Source organism: Acipenser ruthenus, chromosome 1 (assembly GCF_902713425.1).
Source record: "Acipenser ruthenus chromosome 1, fAciRut3.2 maternal haplotype, whole genome shotgun sequence".
NCBI classification, from domain to species: Eukaryota; Metazoa; Chordata; class Actinopteri; order Acipenseriformes; family Acipenseridae; genus Acipenser; species Acipenser ruthenus.
In genome coordinates, this window is record NC_081189.1 from 21,512,511 (window position 1) to 21,534,163 (window position 21,653).

Genomic DNA, 21,653 nt, shown 5'->3' on the forward strand with positions numbered 1-21,653 from the left:
GACAAGTCGAAAAAAAAAAAAAAAAAAGGGCGTATCTCATGAATAGTCATACATGGTATCAGGTATTAGATAACGGGGGAGGTCGTAAGTAAACAAGTTGGCTGACTGAATCAGCGCACAGAAAACACGGACATTTGCAGAGCTTTTTTGAGATGTTATAGTAATAAAATAATGACTTGTATCGCATTATTGAGGAGTTTGGCGATAAAACGAGTGATCCGGAGATGATCGATCGGTATGTACGACTATTATTATTATTATTTATTTCTTACATAGGTGAACGCTATAGCAAACGAAAGGGTGGGGCGGGGCTGGAGATGCCTAGTGAGTGCTTTGTTGATATGCAGGGCCATTTAAACCCGTTTGACTGTGAAAAAAAATACTTATAAACAGTGCGTATAAAATTAACTGCTCGTGTGAAAATTAATTAGACCTGGCGTGCCTGACGCGCAATTAACCGCAAAGGGTTAATCACTGTAAAAATAAAAAAAAACCTTTAGAAATCTCCCTTTTTAAAAATAAAAAGAAAGTTAAGCACTGATGTACAGTTTACGTGGTTCAAGCTGAACAGACAAACTAACTGGACTCAAATGTTTGTGAATATGAATTGTAATTTTTAAATTTGAGCCACAATTTGCAATTGTGTTTACTTATGTATGCTCTTTATTCTGACCATAGGTGGAAATGGTGTATTCACTGTTGTCAATGCTTGGTACCCACGATAAGGACGATATGTCCCGCACTTTGCTAGCGATGTCTAGCTCCCAGGACAGTTGTATAGCAATGCGGCAGTCAGGGTGCCTTCCTCTGCTGATCCAGCTGTTGCATGGAAATGATAAAGACTCTGTGCTGTTGGGCAATTCCCGTGGAAGCAAGGAGGCCCGTGCAAGGGCAAGTGCAGCACTACACAATATCATCCACTCGCAACCAGACGACAAACGTGGAAGGCGAGAAATACGTGTGCTTCACCTGCTGGAACAGATTCGTGCTTATTGTGAAACATGCTGGGAATGGCAAGAAGCACATGAACGAGGTGTAGATCAGGACAAAAACCCAAGTAAGCTTTTTCAAATAGTGCCAGAACTAGACTAGTACGTGTTTTAGATGGTTCCTGCTTAGGCAGTTATTGAATCCTGGTCGAAGGAATTATAAACAGTGGAAAAAGTTGTAACAGCGCTTACCCTATGAACCTGTATTGGTATAAAATGCTTTAATCCATACTGCAATGTTATGTAAAACATCATGAAGATGACATTTGAATCCACTTATAACTTGTGCTGCTCTCACTGCTGAAATACTATATTGTAAGCACTTGTAAAAAATAAAGTTGTTCATGGAAACTGTGGTTTAACTAACATTTTTGCCAAAATCCATATAAATGCAGGCCCAACAATTGGGCCCCAATTTCAGATGTCATTATCCCACCAATAGAACACTTTAAAACAGTGAGTTTTCGGCATCTTTAATAATGAATAACAGAAATTGCACATGTGAAACAATTTTGCTGCTTAAGCATTTTATTTGTTGATTTTGTATTTTTCTTTTTTATATGTATTCCAGTGCCATCACCAGTGGAGCATCAGATCTGCCCTGCTGTATGCGTGCTTATGAAACTCTCATTTGATGAAGAACACAGGCATGCTATGAATGAACTTGGTAAGAACCTTATTTATCATCCCCAGCTGATGATGCAATACCCCTTGGCAACGAATATAGTGTAGGGGCCTGTATGTACATCTCGCAGATTGTGATAAAACTTGGTTCAGATGGTTTTTTGCACATGTTTTTGAGAGTATCAGAATTTGGGGATATAAGGAGGTGCCTGTCCATCTGTTTCTATGCATGGCCCACTTCGATTTTACATACCTATGTAACTGGTTATACAGCTGTGATATTGAGAGCATCACAACCTGGTGGAAAATGGAGGACCTTGTCTGTACAAAAACTTCACTTGCGTTTTAATGTGTACATGCAGGTCATGATGGTCTTTTTTTTTTTGACATACTTGTTAATTGCTGTAGTAGAGCTAGCTAAAGGCATCGTTTTATTTCCTAAATATTGTTTTAAACTGTTAAGATAATATTACAATGTTTGCATTTTATTCTGTGTAAATGTATTAATTGCTACACAACCACAGTGAATCTTAATGTTAAGTGTATTCTAAAAAACAATTGTTCCACACCGATAATTACACAATCAGCAAGTTGTATTAGGAAAGAAATACAACATGACATTTTTACTACTATTTCCTGTTTGTTAATTGGTTGTTTTTACATTTCAGGAGGATTGCAGGCTATAGGAGAGTTGTTGCAGGTAGACTGTGAAATGTATGGACTTACCAATGACCACTACAGTGTTACTCTGAGGCGTTATGCAGGAATGGCTCTTACAAACTTAACATTTGGGGATGTTGCAAATAAGGTAGGTACACAAATACTGGCAGCACTTTTAATCTTTTGCTTTTTTTTTTCTCATGTTCAGTAAAATATTCACTACTATATTTGGTTCAATTGAACAGGCAACTTTGTGTTCGATGCAAGGCTGTATGAGGGCAATGGTGGCACAACTGAAATCCGAAAGTGAAGATTTACAGCAGGTATTGTGTTGACTTTGTTCACTTTGTCATATAATAATGGAATGCATCATTTTCCCATCAAGTTATTTGAGGGCTTTCACTATCTGCACCTGAAAAAGGTAGTGCACTTTTTATGTATTGAGTCAAATGAAGTGCATCCATATTCTATGTATATATATATATATATGTGTGTGTGTGTGTATATATGTATGTTTAATCTCAGTGTAAATGCTTTTATGTATGTTGTTTACATTTGCAGGTAATTGCAAGTGTTTTGAGGAATTTGTCTTGGCGTGCTGATGTTAATAGTAAAAAGACTCTGCGTGAAGTAGGAAGTGTGAAAGCACTAATGGAATGTGCTCTGGAAGTGAAGAAGGTGAGTTGTGTGCGTTTTAGTATTATCCCAATTTAAGAGAGTCCAGGCCAGTGTTGTTCAGAGTGATTTTGTGTGGCCACATCAGATCCCTACTAACCCTGCAGTAGACCCTCACCTGGCTCCTTTTAATGGTGTTGATATTGGTAACGGCTGTGCTGCTTTTATTAACCCCATTTAACTTCTGTGGTCATTTTGCAAAGGAATGTATTTTGGTACAAATTTTAAATTGTTCTGCATACTTATTTTCTTTATTTTCTTTTCAAGGAATCTACCCTTAAAAGTGTACTGAGTGCCCTCTGGAACTTGTCGGCACACTGCACCGAGAACAAGGCAGACATCTGCGCTGTGGATGGTGCATTGGCCTTTTTAGTTAGCACTTTAACCTACAGAAGTCAAACCAACACTTTAGCCATCATCGAAAGTGGGGGAGGCATATTGCGAAATGTGTCCAGTCTCATTGCTACAAATGAAGATCATAGGTATGCACCAGTGTCTTTATTCCAGTAAACCAAAATAGGATGTTCTCTGCCTTAAATACTAGAATGGTCTTTCAGTGGTGCAGCCTTTACCTGATTGATTACAGAGAATATAAAAAATGACTAATAAAACCAGCTATTCCCTAACTGAATTGCAAGGATCTTATTATGGTGTTGCCGACTTCAGTCCTAAAGTTTTATATAGGAAGTGCATGTTGAGTTGAAACAATGTATTATTATTATTATAAAAGGCACTAAACAAGGTGTGTTTTTTGTCTTTTTTTTTTTTTAGGCAGATACTGCGAGAAAATAACTGCCTGCAGACGCTGTTGCAGCACTTGAAATCTCACAGCCTAACAATAGTTAGTAATGCATGTGGAACTCTATGGAACCTTTCAGCTCGAAATGTAAAGGACCAAGAGGCCTTATGGGACATGGGAGCTGTGAGCATGCTTAAGAACCTTATTCATTCAAAGCACAAAATGATTGCAATGGGCAGCGCTGCAGCTTTACGAAACCTAATGGCCAACCGACCTGCTAAATATAAGGATGCAAACATTATGTCGCCTGGATCTAGCTTGCCTTCCCTGCATGTCAGAAAACAGAAAGCTTTGATAGAAGAACTGGATGCACAACATTTATCAGAAACTTTCGATAACATCGACAATTTGAGCCCCAAAGCATCCCATCGAAACAAACAAAGACACAAGCAAAATGTGTACAGTGAATATGTTTTGGACTCTGGACGGCACAATGAGGATGGGATGTGTAGGTCTGAGAGTTTTAATACTACCAATGTGACTGTTCTCTCTCCTTATATGAACACTACTGTACTGCCCAGCTCAGCCTCTAGTGAAACTAGGGGAAATGCAGAAAGTTCTAGGGCTGAAAAAGACAGAAGCACTGAAAGAGAAAGGCGAGGACCAGGACCTGGTGGGTTCCATCCTTCAGAAAATTCTTCAAAAAGAATTGGAATGCAGATATCTACGACAGCTGCACAGATTGCCAAGGTCATGGAAGAGGTGCAGAGCATACATATATCCCAGGATGACGGAAGTACGGGGTCTTCAGCAGACCTGCATTGCCGGCAAGAGGAAAGGAGTGGCCTGAGACGAACATCTGCTTCTCACACGCACTCTAATGCGTATCACTTTAACAAACAAGAGCATCCCAGTAGGACATGTCCTATGCCGTATGGGAAAGTGGAATATAGAGCATCAAATGATAGCCTAAACAGTGTTAGTAGCAGCGATGGGTATGGTAAAAGGGGTCAGATGAAGCCGTCAGTGGAATCCTATTCAGAGGATGATGATGGGTATGGTAAAAGGGGTCAGGTGAAGCAGTCAGTGGAATCCTATTCAGAGGATGATGAAGGGAAGTTTTGCAGTTATGGAAAGTATCCAGCTGACCTAGCCCACAAGATACACAGTGCCAACCATATGGAAGACAATGATGGAGAGATGGACACCCCAATAAATTACAGTCTTAAATATTCAGATGAACAGTTAAATTCAGGAAGGCAAAGCCCTAGCCAAAATGAAAGGTGGCCAAGACCTAAACATCTTGTGGAAGATGAGATGAAGAGGAACGAACAAAAAACATCAAGGACTCAAAACCAGGGGTATTCAGTTTACACAGAAAACAGTAGTGAGGCTGCTGATAAGCATATGAAATTCCCGTCACGATTTGGACAACCAGAGTGTCCTGGTCCTTTCAGACAAAGAGGCTGTAACGGCTCAGAGCAAAGTAGATCTGGTTCTAATCATGGAATGAAACAAAAGATGAATCCGTCACACTGCCCGGTAGATGACTATGATGATGATAAGCCAACCAATTATAGTGAGCGGTATTCAGAAGAAGAGCAACATGATGAAGAGGATCAGCCAACAAATTATGGAATAAAGTATAGTGAGGAACACCACCATGCTGAACCCATTGACTACAGTATAAAGTACTCTTCTGAAGTCCCGTCATCTCAAAAATATGGACATTCAAAGACTTCTGCTGTTCAGAACTCAACCAAGGATCATATAACACAAGGCAGTGGAAGTACCTCTGGTCCATCAACCAAAAATTCTGTAAGACAAAACCAACTTCACCCATCCACAGCCCAGACAAGAGCAGGTCCAACTCGGGTACTGCAAAAGTCTACCACAGGCAAGACACCCTCCATCAATCAAGAAACTATACAGACGTACTGTGTTGAAGACACACCAATCTGTTTTTCCAGGGGCAGTTCCCTGTCGTCTTTGTCGTCTGCAGAGGATGAGATGGAAGGGCGTGAGCAGCACAGGAATGTTGCAAATAACTACCCAACTTTACCTATTGCTGACAAAGAAGCTAGTGGTTCTTTATGTGCTGACACGCCCATGGCTGAAGACCAGTCCTCTTCTCAGTATACAAGAATGAAAGCCCAAAGACATCAGTCCTCTAATGTGTCAAGTTCTGATGGATCAAGACATAAAGCTGTTGAGTTCTCGTCCGGTGCCAAATCTCCATTCAAAAGTGGGGCACAGACTCCAAAAAGTCCTCCAGAACATTACGTACAAGAAACTCCTCTAATGTTTAGCAGATGTACTTCTGTAAGTTCTTTGGACAGCTTTGAGAGTCACTCAATTGCCAGCTCTGTACAGAGTGAACCTTGCAGTGGAATGGTTAGTGGAATTATCAGTCCAAGTGATCTACCAGATAGTCCGGGTCAGACAATGCCCCCAAGCAGAAGCAAGACCCCTCCTCCGCCACATGCGGGTCAAATGAAAAACAAAGTGAAAGTGCTTAATAATGCTGATGAGAGAGAGTTGGCTCCAAGGCATGTCGCTGTAAATGCTGCTATTCAGAGAGTCCAGGTTCTTCCAGATAATGATACTCTGTTACATTTTGCAACAGAAAGCACTCCAGATGGCTTCTCTTGTTCATCAAGCTTAAGTGCTCTGAGCCTTGATGAGCCCTTTATTCAGAAAGATGTAACACTGGAAATAATGCCTCCTGTACATGAAGATGATCATGGAAATGACGGAGAGCCTGAAAAGGAGGAAGATACAAAAGAACACAAGAGTCAGAATAAACCACCCAATTCCAGTGAACCTGAAAAAGATATACTTAATGATTCTGATGATGATGACATTGATATATTGGAAGAATGTATAAATTCAGCTATGCCAACCAAGTCTTCAAGAAAAACCAAAAAGCCACCTCCTGTCGCCAGAAAACCAAGCCAGCTTCCTGTATATAAACTCCTTCCTTCACAAAACCGAGGACAGCAGCAAAAGAATGCTAATTTCACACATGGAGAAGACATGCCCAGAGTATACTGTGTTGAGGGAACTCCAATTAACTTTTCTACAGCCACATCTCTAAGTGACCTAACCATTGAGTCCCCTCCAAATGAGCTTGCTAACACTGAAAGTTCTAATATTGAAACCCAGGGTACTGGTTCATCTGCCATGGAAAGACGAGACACTATTCCAATGGAGGGAAGAAGCATAGATGGCAAAGATGCAGTAAAAAGCTCTGCTGCTCCCTCTTTACCTCTGGATGATGAAAAAGCAGAAGGAGATGACATACTTGCTGAGTGTATTAGTTCAGCAATGCCAAAGGGTAAAAGTCATAAGCCTTTCAGGGTAAAGAAAATTATAGGTCAGGTACAGCAGACATCTACATCTCCAGGTAACCCAAGGCAACAAGAGAAAAAGAAACCTACTTCTCCAGTAAAACCAATGCCACAAAGCAGTGAATACCGAGCTCGAGTGATGAAGCCTCCTAACAATTTTTCCTCTGGCTCTTACCCTGATAAGAATAAGGATGCCAAAAAACGAGATCCCAAAAATTCCAGGGAATGTAGTGATAAGGCTCCAAATAGCGAAGAACGTGTACGTGGAAGTTTTGCTTTTGATTCCCCGCATCACTATAGTCCAATAGAGGGTACCCCTTATTGTTTCTCACGCAATGATTCCCTGAGTTCATTAGACTTTGATGACGACGAACTAGATTTTTCTAAAGAGAAAGCTGAACTTAGAAAAGAAAAAGAACATAAAAAAGCATCCACAAGAAATGTTAATGAGCAAACTTCCAATCACCCATCTGCAAGTAGAACGCAAGTGTACCAGAGGCCATGTCCGAATAGAGGCCCTGCAAAACCATTGTTGCAAAAACAAGCAACATTTCCACAGGCATCCAAAGATAACACAGGCTCTGTCACAGATGAAAAAATGCAGAACTTTTCTATTGAAGACACCCCAGTGTGTTTTTCAAGAAATTCATCACTCAGTTCCTTAAGTGATATTGACCAAGAAAACAATAACAAAGAAAGTAGTCTTGATCGTCAGAAAGAAAATTCAAGTGCCCAGGTGGAAGGATCAAGGCCCCAGGCTTCAGGTTATGCTCCAAAGGCATTTAACGTTGAAGACACTCCAGTGTGCTTTTCCAGAAACAGTTCTCTTAGCTCTCTTAGCATTGACTCAGAAGATGATCTTTTACAAGAATGTATTAGTTCTGCTATGCCCAAGAAGAAAAAACAGCCTGCCAAAAGCAATGGAGGAGACAATGCAACAAATGATGACAAACATATGGGGGGGATTTTAACAGAAGAGACAGATTTAACATTGGATCTAAGACATATACAAAGTCCTATTTCAGAGCAGGCACACTCTCCTGATTCTGAAACCTTTGACTGGAAGGCTATTCAAGAAGGTGCTAATTCTATTGTAAGTAGCTTACATCAGGCTGCTGCTGCTAGCCTTTCCAGACAGGCGTCTTCGGATTCGGATTCAGTACTATCTCTTAAATCGGGCATCTCTTTAGGATCTCCCTTCCACCTTGCGTCTGATCAAGAAGAGAAGCCTGTTGCCTCAAATAAAGGTCCAAGGATCTTAAAGCCTGGAGAGAAGAGCACCTCGGAATCCAGAAAGAAAGAAGAGGAACAAGCAAAAGCTTTAAAAGGAGGAAAGAAGGTTTATAAAAGTCTGATAACCGGTAAAGCACGATCCAGTGTTGACATTTCTTCTATACCAAAGCAGCAGGCTCCTGTTCCCTTGATCTCTCGTGGAAGGACTATGATTCATATTCCTGGTATAAGAAACAGCTCCCCCAGCACCAGCCCAATTCCCAAGAAGACACCACCAAAAAACACCCCTCTAAAAGCTCCGACCACAGGGCAAATTTCCAGTAACTCTCCAAGAGGTGTTAAAACTCCTGTAAAATCTGACCCCAACTCTGCAAACAGACAACAGGGGGCTCAAGGAGGATCAAGCAAAGGCTCATCTAGGTCGGGATCAAGAGATACAACTCCCTCTAGACCTGCACAGCAGCCTTTATCAAGACCTGTGCAGTCACCTGGTCGTACTTCTGTATCACCTGGAAGAAATGGAATCAGTCCTACCAACAAGTTATCACAGTTGCCTCGCACATCATCTCCAAGTACAGCATCAACTAAGTCATCAGGCTCAGGAAGAATGTCTTATACATCCCCCGGAAGGCATTTAGGCCAGCAAACTCCAACCAAGCAAAGCTGTTTACCAAGAAGTACTAGTGGGATTCCAAGAAGTGAGTCTGCTTCAAAAGGCTTGAACCAGAGTGCAGCTACAGGTTCTGCTAAAAAAGTAGAATTGTCAAGGATGTCTTCAACAAAATCAAGTGGAAGTGAGTCTGATAGATCAGAAAGACCGGTACTGGTGCGTCAGTCAACCTTCATCAAAGAAGCTCCTAGTCCAACACTGAAGAGGAAACTAGAAGAGTCTGCCTCATTTGAATCCTTGTCACCTGCCTCAAGACCAGTCTCCCCCAACAGGTCCCAGTCCCACACACCAGTTTTAAGTCCATCACTTCCAGATATGTCATTAACCTTGCCATATCAAGGTAGTTGTTGGAGGAAATCCCCCCAAAGCCAAAACTCTTCTGAAAATGGGGATGATAGGTCTCTGAGAAGGCATGACATTGCCCGTTCACATTCTGAGAGCCCATCCAGACTCCCAATTAACAGGTCTGGCACTTGGAAACGTGAGCATAGCAAGCACTCTTCATCTCTCCCAAGAGTAAGCACTTGGAAAAGAACTGGGAGCTCATCCTCCATCCTTTCTGCATCTTCTGAGTCAAGTGAAAAGGGAAAAAGTGAAGATGAAAGGCAACATGCAAGTTTTGCTCAAGGAAGCAAGCAGAGCAAAGAAATCCATACCCCTTTGAAGGGAACATGGAGGAAGATCAAAGAAAGTGAAAATCCCCAAAATCCGTCCGATGATGGAAGTGATGCTGATTCAATGGTTCATCAGATGGCTCCTGCTGTATCCAAGACGGAGGATGTGTGGGTGAGAATTGAGGACTGTCCTATCAATAACCCCAGGTCTGGGAAATCACCAACTGGAAATACTCCCCCAATAATTGACAGTGTGCCAGAAAAATTGACTGTTGATGATCCAGACCCTAAAGACACACAGTCCAAACAATCTGCAGTAAATGACAATGTGGCTGTTTGCACAACGGGATTAGAGCATTCATTTATTATGAATGAAAGCCCTGAGAAGAAGGCAGCAGAGACCAAGTCAGTAGCAAGTTATCCTGCTGCTACACCAGAGACTTCTGAAAACCCTGTTACCGAGCGCACTCCTTTTAGTTCTACAAACTCAAGTAAGCACAGCTCACCCAGTGGTGCTGTTGCTGCAAGAGTAACACCTTTTAATTATAACCCCAACCCCAGGAAGAGCAGCACTGATAACGGCTCTGCTCGGCCATCACAGATTCCAACGCCCATAAACAGCAGCACAAAGAAACGAGACTCCAAAGGTGATAGTGCTGAGCCTAGTGGAAATCAAAGCCCCAGACGCCTTTCTGGGTCATACCTTGTGACGTCTGTCTGAAAGAAAAAAAAAAAAACATTTTGTGATATTAACTAGGATCTGATCACTACTAATGTATAATTTGGTACAATTGTTATGTAGACTGTTGGTTTAAAAAGAAAAAAAAGTGTAAATAAATTGATTCTTTTCTAGAGGGTAACTGTTCTGGAAGTCATATTTGATAAAGAAACTATCTTTGCTGGTAGATGTGGCTGGTACACGTGGTTAACAGAATGAGATTAATTTAGTTGGTAAAGCAAGCATATTTGTACTGTACAGATTGTTTTTCATGTATTATTTAAAAAGAATCCTTGCCATGATCCTGTATGTCTTGCTTGGCTTGAATAAATCAATAAAGAAAGAAAAAAAACTACACAATTTGGAGACACTAAAACACTATTTCAAAAGTACTGTGTTATATTAATATTTTAACTTGATTTTTTAAAAGCAAGGCGAGAATTCGGCAGTAGGTCCATCTATCATGCAAACGACGTTAACAGAGATTCTGTTGCAAAAAAAAAAAAAAAAAAAATCTTCCCCATCCTGCTCTTCTGCATGACCTGATCTGATGGTTTGGTTCCTGAAGTAACAATTTTTGTGGTCACATGATGTCTAGGTAGCTGTGGTGTAACAAAATACACTGATTTGTGTGTGCTCTGAGAATAATTAAGGAATTATCTGTAACCTTGAAACCTTGGATGAGATTTTATCTGAAATAGATTTTACCAGAAAGTAGGTAGATCCTTTGCTATGCTGTTAACTTGTTGTATATTCTGTTATTTGAGGTGTGATGGCTGCTCTTTTAATAATGAGACATTTGGTAATGTCTCAAAAGGACTAAATGAAAATTTCAAAATAAATTATTACTGTATGTATTGGTGTTTTGTGTAATTATTTCTCAAGCAGTCAGTGTTCAAGATTCACATTTTTGCCAGTGTAGTACATAATTAGCTGGGCCAGGAATTTTGTAATCTGCAGTTTAGATGTCTTATACGCCACACAACATTTCACACACTTCAACTCCAGTTACTGATATCATAATTATTCCATATTTATAGTGTATGGCACATAAATATCACTTAATCTATAATAAATAAATCTTGCCTTCTACAATGCAAAGTGCTAACATAGTTTGATCATGAAAAGATAAGCAGCATACTATAATGTACAGTTATTTCTTAAGCTTTAATTTAATGTATTTATTTTTAGTTGGTGAGCATTTGTAATACTGTTTACACTTGCAATACTGTATCACACATTGTCGGGTAACTCAGTAATGTGAAAGTTTCCCTTAACCATAATGTAATTGTTTGCTGTGCTTTAGAGGATTATCCATGACATAGTGCAGCTCGGTCATTCACTGTATCCTTTCATTTAATGTGACACTGAGGCTTACAGTCTTCAGTGGCAGTCTGTCTTCAACCACATGACAGGGTACATCCGTTTTCAACATGCAGAAGATTAGTTTTGCAGCCATGGTTTATAGAAGCGATGCTGTAGCAGCTGTTTTTTTTAATCCTCTTTCATTCAAAACCCTTTATCAGACTGCTTAATTTTTAAAATGGCTTTTATCATAAGATTTGTTTTCCAGTAGTAAAAAAATTTGAAAAATTGGGACATTGGGGGGAAAAAAAACAGAATGTGGAAATTGACAAGTTAATTTCAGCAATATACCCTATAGTAGTTTCATTAAAGCTGAAAGACCAAGGCACAATTGGAGCAATTACAGTTGTAGGGCAGAAGATATAGGGGAGGTCAGGATTAAAAACGAATGCTTGCCCATTGCCCAAGGCGAATTAAAACTGATGAGGACTAGTTGATGTCTGTGTCTCAGTAGTTCTGTGGGCGAGCGCCTAAAAAAAAAAAAAAAGTGTACGCTCTCATGTTCACAGGCTTGCATTTTTAAAAAATGCAGGAAAAGCCAATTTTGTAGCAGTGGTGAACAAACATTCATAATGCTTGCAAAACACATTAACACATTAAGTTTCATTTTTCAATTATTAATTTATTTTTTGAAAAAGCCCAATTGCTTGAACACAACACACTTATTTGGTAGGTCGATCTTTAATCAGTGCAAAATATTAAAGTATTTAAAACTATAGAGATTTAAGGGATGATTGTTTAACTGTCGTTACTAACATATTCATATTACAAGATTTAGTGTAAAATATTAGAACAATTTCATATGGTCCGTTTCAAAGAAACGTAATGTGAGGAAATGGCTATTCACTTGAACTATTTTGTGTTGACGTTTTTATGCTGTTTTGATATTTAAAAGGTAGATTTAATTTATAATACGGAAAGCTTACATTTAAACCATGGTGATGAATAAAATTAAAATTAATTACTAATGGCTTCAATTAGTACTGTCCTGCAGACTATAAGCAGGCAGTGTGGGCCAGTGGTTAATGTCCAAGTTTGTAACCAGAAGGTCACCGGTTCAAATCTCACCTCTGCCACTGACTGACTCACTGTGTGACCCTGAGCAAGTCACTTATCCTCCTTGTGCTCCATCCTGCGGATGAGATGTTAAATCAGTGCCCTATTGTAATTGACTCTGCATATAATCACAGCCTACCTCTGTAAAGCGATTTGTGATGGTGGTCCATTATGAAAGGTGCTATATTAAAATAAAGATATGATTATTTATTATTATAAACAGGCACAGGAGTGTATACATGCTATTGTGAGGACCCAGCATCCACCACAGTTAACCAGAATTGCAACTGCTAAATATTTGTCGGTTATTTCGTACAGGTCTACAGATACTTCCATTACTGAGGCAGTAATTTGCTATTTGAAGTATGCTGTTAACGGTGTTGTCCGCACAGACTTTATTGGGATTTGGAACGTGGGGAAGGCAGATGCAGAAACCCAATCAATGTATCTGGGAATGAGCATTGTTTATTTTTTAGGAAATTAAAATTGATGCCTAATATTTTAAGGACTTTACATAAGGACTAGCAACCACCATTTTGTTAGTTTCTAACCCTGGGAGGTGTATAACTTCAAAGGAATTCTGACTCTCTACTACACCCTGTGATGGGGCTAGCAACCAAAGACTGTACAAGTATACAAGCCCATGTATTTGTATTGCAGAGATGCTCATTAAGTTATGTTTAAAAGCAGATTTACCTGCTGATCTCAATAAAAGCAGCCCGCAACCCAAATACTGCTACCTTGACACTGGAGGAGAACAACACTCTGTTTCGCTGTTTCTTATGATAATGATGGTACTTTTTTTAACTTTTCTTTGAATGACTAATAAACGTGCAAGTTATTTATATAAATGTTGTCTTGTATTTAATTTATTATATTAGTTTTGTAAATGTATCAAATCAATTTGGTGTGATCGACACTAAAAATGTTAGCCCCATAGGTATTTTATAAAAAGTACTATATATTCGTGCCATGCCATATTAAAATGGGCAGTCTTGAAACAGAGGTGACATTTATTATACCACACTGCAACACAACATGAGCACAAAACTGAGCAGAAACAAACACGAGTTTTTTATTGTTTATTGAGGTGTTCCCAGACATGTGCGATAGGGTTTATGACGGGACTCTCAGGAGTCCAGGGAAGAAGCGTACAGCCCCTCTTGTCTCTCTCAGGTAGTGGTGATTCTGGATGTATGGCATGTGGCACCGTCTTCCTTGCTATAAGATGGTTTTAAAAGACAGCATTGTAATGTGTCAAATTAAGACGTCCCTTGAAGAACACCTACTCTGTCTTTCCACAGAACTAAATTGCACCCCAGACCACGATGCTGTAGCCACCATATTTTACGTTGCCTTAAAGCAATTGTTCCACAGTTCATCTCCAGCCCTCCGCCTGTGCCTATTTCAATTGTTGGAAGTGGAACTCCAGAACTGTAGGGGTCTGTCAAACATCTGTCAGGCTCAATGCTTTCTGCGCTGTACATTTGCATGGGTGAGCAGGGGTTTCCATTGGGACACTTGCCCATTGTAGCCCAGCCTATGCAGATCTGTGTACGTTTGCTCATGTAGAAAAGCAACTTGGTTGATGTTTACTACCATGGCACAAACCTGACCAATACAAGTGGTGTAACAAGGTGTAGGTGTTCTGATCACTGTTGCAGGTGACGTAAGGTAGACTGCAGCGAAAGCCAGCCAGTGCAGCTTACTCAGGGGAAGTAAAATACCACTGATAAATCCAAAAGTTGAACTCACTAGGCCAGGGCTTCCCAACCCTGGTCCTGCAGACCCCATGTGTCTTCTGGTTTTCATTCCAACTGAGCTTTAATTGCTTAACTAAACCCTTGATTCAACTAATAATTTGCAACCTTGTTAATTATTCTCAGCTCCTAAAAAGTTACAGAGTTCAACTTACTTATAAAATGCTATAGCTACCGATAACTTGAAATCTGCCACTGTTTAAGAGCTGAAAACAAGTAAAAAGGTCCAATTAAGCAAATTATCAGTTCAATTAAAGGATTTAGTTAAGTAACTGAGCTTAGTTGGAATGAAAACCAGAAGACACATGGGGTCCCCGGGACCAGGGTTGGGAAGCTTTGCGCTAGGCACTACTGCCTTGTAACTGCAAAATGTAGCAGTGGGAGGAGTCAGAAACCAATGTTATGGCAACTAAACTGCTGAATTCTGAAACTATGAATTGAATTAAAAATCAATATTGGAGCAACAGAACTCAGAACAATTGTAAATATAATTAAAAGGTAAGGGAAGGCGGTATCAAAAATACCTAATATATTGATAAACGACATAGTCTCTATATTCCTAGGAACTAAAACGCTGCTGGACTGAGTAATTTTTGAGGTACTACCATTTTACCGTGGAACGGAAAATAGCTTATGTTAGACCTATGATAGTATAGTTAATATTCAGAAATCTACAATAGTAGTCTGCAATAACCTACAACAATATTTAGGACAGAATAATAATTGTGTAATCTTTAATTAAAAATAAACAAATAATCTTGGTGTCTCAGAATGGTCACACCACTCTACAAATGACTTTAATAAGCAAGTGCACTTGTATCTGAAACATTTTATGACCTACAATTAAGTAAAAATAATGACTGTGTGCGCCATTCTGTGAAAGTACAAGTGTGTTTTGCAACGGCAAAGCTGACGTGAGCTTTGTAATTATTAGATATTGTAGTTATTAGAACAGTACTGTATTTTATTCAGTGAAACTGAAGTTAGCTTAAAACGTCAACTCACGTAAGCCACAGCTGCACCGTGTGGACTCACTGCGCCCACTGAGGGATGTGGGTGACTTTTTGTCGATGATTTGTATGCGGGACCACACAGGCGCCAAAATAAAAACATGGAACCGGACTTCATTAACACAATCGCAAGATGCTGTGTTTTGATTTTAATTTCGTTTTTTATTGTCTATGTTTTAATTGATACGGCTACGGAACAATAGTATACAAAACGTGTTTTCAAGGGACATATTTAATGTTACCCTGAAAGTTGATTGATGTTAAAAAACAATTGACTGACAACTGTTTCCTCCAGTAAAATCGTTCAGATCCAGGATTGGTATACGGAGGGGCAAGACTTGATATTATTTCCGGTATGCGTCCTGACCAATGGAAGACGAGACAATCAGCAGTAATTTCAGCTCTTCTGTGAGTGTATGTGGATACCACGCACACAGTGGTGTGGAATCGGCCTGAGAAAATGGCTCATTTAAATAAAAATCCTGCAGATAAAGAAAGGTAAGTTAAATGGGGCCTTTTAATAAAAATATTTATGCATAGCTGCTCTTATTATGAAATATATTGCGAGGTATAGTTTACCTACCTACCTAAACGCGGAGTACCTAGCTAAACCCTACGAATGACTGAGCTATACAATGTATAAACATTATAAATCAATTTTAAAAACAACAGTTTTTCTGAACATCGGTTGAATGTTGTCATATAGCGAGGTGTAAAAAGGTTTGTTTTCCTGTGTCAGATTGGAGATGCTACGTTTACTATAATAGTTTTAGTGTTGTTGGTATAGTTTATTTTAGAAATACAAAAAACTTGTAGAGATTGGTGTTTTTGTCAAAACCTCTAAAGATACATCTAGTAACATGTTACATAACTTGACTCGTTATTGTTTTTCAGGTTTATTTGTATATACCCAGCATTTATAAACAGTAAGAAGACCATAGCAGAAGGCAGGAGAATACCAGTTGACAAGGTAAGAAAAAATAAAAACAAGCTGCAAAAAAAAAAAAAAAAAAGAGATAATTTATTTGTACCCATGCATTTACTTTTTTTTTTTTTTTTCAGGCTGTAGAAAATCCAACATTTGGTGAAATAAGAGATGTTTTAACAGCAGTGGGAGCAAATGTTATTGTTGAGGTACTGTACTTTGTTTTACTCAGACACTTGGATAGTTTTAAAATAATTCATTTTGCATATGATACAGTACTCACACTTTATATTGCTTGCAGAATAAACTTTACCCAAGAGAATGGAACCGCGATGTGCAGTTCCGAGGAAGAATACGGGTGCAGCTCAAGAAGGAGGATGGGAGTTTGTATCTGGAGCAGTTTTCATCACGTGAGTAATACTTTGAGGGAATAATGAGAGATCCAGAACTTTTAAAACTCAAATCAAAAACTGTAATTAAACTATAGGTCTCAAATTTGCTGTTTTAAAAGAAATACATTATAGCAAATGTGTGTTCATTATTTATATATATATATATATATATATATATATATATATATATATATATATATACACAGTGCCTTGCAAAAGTATTCAGACCCCTGACCAATTCTCTCATATTACTGAATTGCAAATGGTACAGTGATATTTTGTTCTGTTTGATGTTTTATTTTAAAACACTGAAACTCAAAATCAATTATTGTAAGGTGGCATTGGTTTTATGTTGGGAAATATTTAAGAAAAATAAAAAACTTCCTGTAGTATTATTATTATTATTATTATTATTATTATTATTATTATGCCTCATTTCCAAGAAAAATGCAGTGGGACAAAAAGGAAAAAAAAACCCTTAAAATCTGACCCTGCTGAATCTTTGGGGGAGAGTAACTGAATACAGAGAGCCAGTTGAATCTGTCTCATCTCCAGCAACCAATGAACCCCTCATTGTTTTCACCACAGAGACAGATGAAAGGGAATAAAGAGTGCGTTTTACAGTAACATCTCATAAATAGCTGGGTATTTTATGAAACTAGCCATGGATTTTCCCAGCTCCTGGCGTTTACCTGCATCCCTGCTAATGTAGTTCCACATATATACACACACACCCCCCTTATATGTGTGTGTGTGTCTATATATATATATATATATATATATATATATATATATATATATATATATATATATATATAATATATATATATGTATGTGCCTGGGTGGTGTGATGCAGCTTCCACTTCCTGATTAGTGATCCAACTGTGCTCACTGGGATATCCAAACACTTGGATTATTATTTTGTACCCTTTCCCTAATCTATGCATTTGTATTACTTTATCTCTAACTTCTGTAGAATGCTCTTTGGTCTTCATTTTCCTTCATATTCACAGCCTGACCAATGATCCTTCAACAGTGGGGTTTTTATCCAGAAAGTGTGACAGCAACTTTAATGATTCACAGGTGGAGGCCAATGGTAAGGTAATTGTGTCCTCGTTAGGGCAATTTCTTTCATTGGTGTAAACTGGGAGCTTCCACAGCACAGGGGTTGAATACTTACGCAATCAAGATATTTCAGTTTTTTATTTTTCTTAAATATTTCCCAACATAAAACCAATGTCACCTTAAAATAATTGATTTTGAGTTTCAGTGTTTTAAAATAAAACATCAAACAGAACAAAATATCACTGTACCATTTGCAATTCAGTAATATGAGAGAATTGGTCAGGGGTCTGAATACTTTTGCAAGGCAGTGTGTGTGTGTGTGTGTGTGTATATATATATATAATATAAATATATTTGTCCCACTGCATTTTTCTTGGAAATGAGGCATAATAATAATACAGGAAGTATGAGCCTGAAACTGTTTAGCTGGTCTGCTGTACAAAATGCTTACACATGTGCTGTCAGTGTTGCAAGATCATAGGTTTTCCCCTCCATATATTGAGGTTTTACATTTCTGCTCGGGGTACCTTAAAAAAAAAAAAAATATTAACTAAGGTACGTTTTTTAATTCTGGATGATTTTCTAGAGGATTTTTTTTTTCTGTCCAAAGATTTTTGTCCTTGCTTAACTAAAACCGAGGGGACACTAGTCTACATGTTGCGAGAAAAATGTAGAAAAGGATACTTTTTTTTTTGTAGAAAGTGATGTGCAAGCTACAAGTTTCAGGTAACTTTGTTGCAAGCAACTGTATCAAAGGACTGTTGATTTTTATAGAGGCAAAATTACATCATAGTATAATTAGCCAATGAAAGTGATGTAAAAAGTCACGTGACTGGCAGCTTCGCTGGCAAAAAAAAACAAAGAAATGTCAGAGAACATGAATGCGAAGCCTGGGTGGGATATTGAGGGAGACTCTCCTTATCAGTTTTAAAGTTGACAATTATTAATGTTATATTCTTTGTAAAAATAAATAAATAAATAAAATTAAAAAATATATTTACTATTATGACCTGTTTTAAACAATGTTGTGATGGCATTATAGTCTAATAGTAGAAATTAGTGTCCCCTGAAATTTGAAGCAACAATGTAGAAGCAACAGATTTAATTCTACATTTTCTAGACATGTAGACTAGTGTCCCCTTGGCTTAAGATGACGGATGCACTCCACTGATTTCTGTAGACTTTCTCCATGCTTTCTCCACGTAGTCTGTTCTGCATATAAGTTATGAGGGCACAATTGGGGCTCCAATACTTGTAGTAGAAAAAGTGAATTTGGTTGTAATGGCAGTGTTTGTGTTGTGCCAGTCAGTGAATATATATTCTGGAAAATGAAGGAAATAAAACATGTACGGAAAAAAAAAAAACTCTTTGAAAATGTATTTAGCTGATGAGAGGTAACTTGACTATTTTGTTACTAATGATTTTACGATGTATCCACGGTGTGCTAATATTAGGTTTATTTTGAGGTTGAATAATTCTACACTGTATTCAAATTAATTGCATACATGACAGAAATTGTACATTTCTGTTGACTTTAAAAAATGTGACTCGCATTTCTCCATGACCATGCACATGCAGTAGTTTCCTGTTAATTGCATAATCTATAATACATTTCCAGTCAGCTGCTTCCCCTATTGACTGACCTGCTTTCAGCCAGTACTGTGCTTTGATCCAGAAATAGCAAGTGTAAACAGATAACCCAAGAATAAGGCATATAAACTGTGAGCTTCTTTTTAATCTAATGTAGGACCAGATGTTATAAAATAAAATGCATGTGTTTCTTTCAAAACTGCGCTCTAATAGAGCTATTTTAATATAGTAACTTTAATATAAAATATACTATACCCCATGGACATATGTGTGGTTCTGTGACCAAAAATTCAACATACATTATTGGTCATTAATAAAAAGTCAAAAAAAAAAAAAAAGGGAACTGTACAACTTGAATTGTGGCAAAGTCAGATAACTGTTAAAAACGCGTGACCTGAACTGTGTTACAGCAATTTATAAAATGGCTCAAAAACCGTGTCTGATGGTGTTGTTTAAATACAGTGTGCTTTATTGAAAAATAAATTAAAGCCGAAGCATCACGCAGTGACTGAGGGAATTTGCTGATTTTAGGTTTTTGTTTAGGTTAAGACTAGCCAGTCTTCCTAGTACAACTTATTGTGTTCTTTTCTGTTGTAGGTAAAGATATTATGCTTTATGTGGCTGAGACGATTCCAAAGCTGAAGACTAGGACCCAAAAGACAGGGGGAGGAGACCAGAATGTACAGCAGGGAGAAGGAGGCAAGAAGGGCAAGAAAAAGAAGAAGTAGTTACCACTGACCGCTTCGACACGTCATACTGGAGATTAGCTCAGTGCAGCTTCCTTGTAAAGAGAAACCTAAGTTTTGTTTTATCATAATTGGGTTGTGCTTTCCTTCTATAAGCTACTACATGCAATTGTGCGGATAAACGAAAAACAACCATGAATAAAGGAAGTGAAGAAAATAAATACAATTTATGATTTTTTCAGTCAGACGTATTGCTAATATGGAGCCCCGCAATTGGGGATTCATGTTAGGTTTTGGTGGGGGATATTGCCTTATTTTTGAAGACCGTTTTATTCAGAAGTGTAATAAACATTGCCTAATAAATATGACAGAAGGTGGAAAGAATATGCTTGTCTAAACACTTTGGATGACAATACTTGCACTATACAGCAGTGAATAAACACAAAAGAAAATCACACTTTAGTGAGGTTTTCCGACATTAACCGGATAGCAGGAGCAATGCTATTCCTTATTATACATACCGGTTTGTTGTATTTATATAAGTGGTTAAAGATATATCATTATTTGTATGTTTTTTTGCTTCTTATTTGATGCATTATTTACATGTATTTGATTCCATGTTAAATAAGTTTTTGTTTTTGACAAATAAAAACACTTATTTAGCACGCTGACCCATCAATTTCTACCATTCTTTCATATGGAATTGTGATTTTAGGGTTTTTAACTAGTCCTCCTTCCTAAATTATTATTTTTAACCTTATTTCATTACACAAGGTGCAATAATCTTGTATGAAGTGGCCATCTGTACTGAAATTGAAGATGGAATCTATGAAAAAGACCTAGGAGTTTATGTTGACTCAGAAATGTCTTCATCTAGACAATGTGGGGAAGCTATAAAAAAGGCCAACAAGATGCTCGGATATATAGTAAAATTATATATGTTGAATTTAAATCAAGGGAAATCATGTTAAAACTTTACAATGCTTTAGTAAGACATCTAGAATATTGTGTTCTGTTCTGGTCACCTCGCTACAAAAAGGATATTGCTGCTCTAGAAAGAGTGCAAAGAAGAGCGACCAGAATTATTCTGGGTTTAAAAGGCACGCCATATGCAGACTAAATTAATTGAATCGATTCAGTCTGGAACAAAGAAGACTACACGGCAATCTAATTCAAGCATTCAAAATTATAAAAGGTATAGACAATGTCGACACAAGGGACTTTTTCGACCTGAGAAAAGAAACAAGGGCCAGGGGTCACAAATGGAGATTAGATAAAGGGGCATTCAGAACAGAAAATAGGAGGCACTTTTTTACATAGAATTGTGAGTCTGGAACCAACTCCCCAGTAATGTTGAAGCTGACACCCTGAGATCCTTCAAGAAGCTGATGAGATTCTGGGATCAATAAGCTACTAACAACCAAATGAGCAAGATGGGCCGAATGGCCTCCTCGTTTGTAAACATTCTTATGTTCTTATGTACAGTGTGGTAATAATGACATAACTTCGTTAAATAAGGTTTGAATTCAAAA

General features: G+C 38.2%; 2 protein-coding genes across 5 annotated transcripts in view; both read left to right on the forward strand.

Annotated features, from left to right (window-relative positions):
* The window catches only part of LOC117973183 (adenomatous polyposis coli protein-like), a 61,649-nt gene extending 50,520 nt beyond the window's left edge, over positions 1 to 11,129 (forward strand). For all 4 annotated transcript variants that reach the window (XM_034924590.2, XM_034924592.2, XM_059021839.1 and 1 more), the window contains 7 exons: positions 679 to 1,057; positions 1,561 to 1,656; positions 2,282 to 2,421; positions 2,519 to 2,596; positions 2,835 to 2,951; positions 3,216 to 3,430; positions 3,720 to 11,129. In XM_034924590.2, coding sequence (XP_034780481.2) covers positions 679 to 1,057; positions 1,561 to 1,656; positions 2,282 to 2,421; positions 2,519 to 2,596; positions 2,835 to 2,951; positions 3,216 to 3,430; positions 3,720 to 10,275 — 7,581 coding nt within the window. In that variant the 3' untranslated portion in view covers positions 10,276 to 11,129. The remainder of the gene's footprint in view (positions 1 to 678; positions 1,058 to 1,560; positions 1,657 to 2,281; positions 2,422 to 2,518; positions 2,597 to 2,834; positions 2,952 to 3,215; positions 3,431 to 3,719) is intronic.
* A 3,624-nt stretch (positions 11,130 to 14,753) lies between these two features.
* LOC117973184 (signal recognition particle 19 kDa protein-like) lies at positions 14,754 to 20,792 on the forward strand. The gene is made up of 6 exons (XM_059021921.1): positions 14,754 to 14,951; positions 15,759 to 15,961; positions 16,358 to 16,433; positions 16,526 to 16,597; positions 16,690 to 16,798; positions 20,033 to 20,792. Exons 2-6 carry the CDS (start codon positions 15,924 to 15,926, stop codon positions 20,161 to 20,163), a joined length of 426 nt encoding a protein of 141 aa, XP_058877904.1. The 5' UTR covers positions 14,754 to 14,951; positions 15,759 to 15,923; the 3' UTR covers positions 20,164 to 20,792.
* The last annotated feature ends 861 nt before the right edge of the window (positions 20,793 to 21,653 follow it).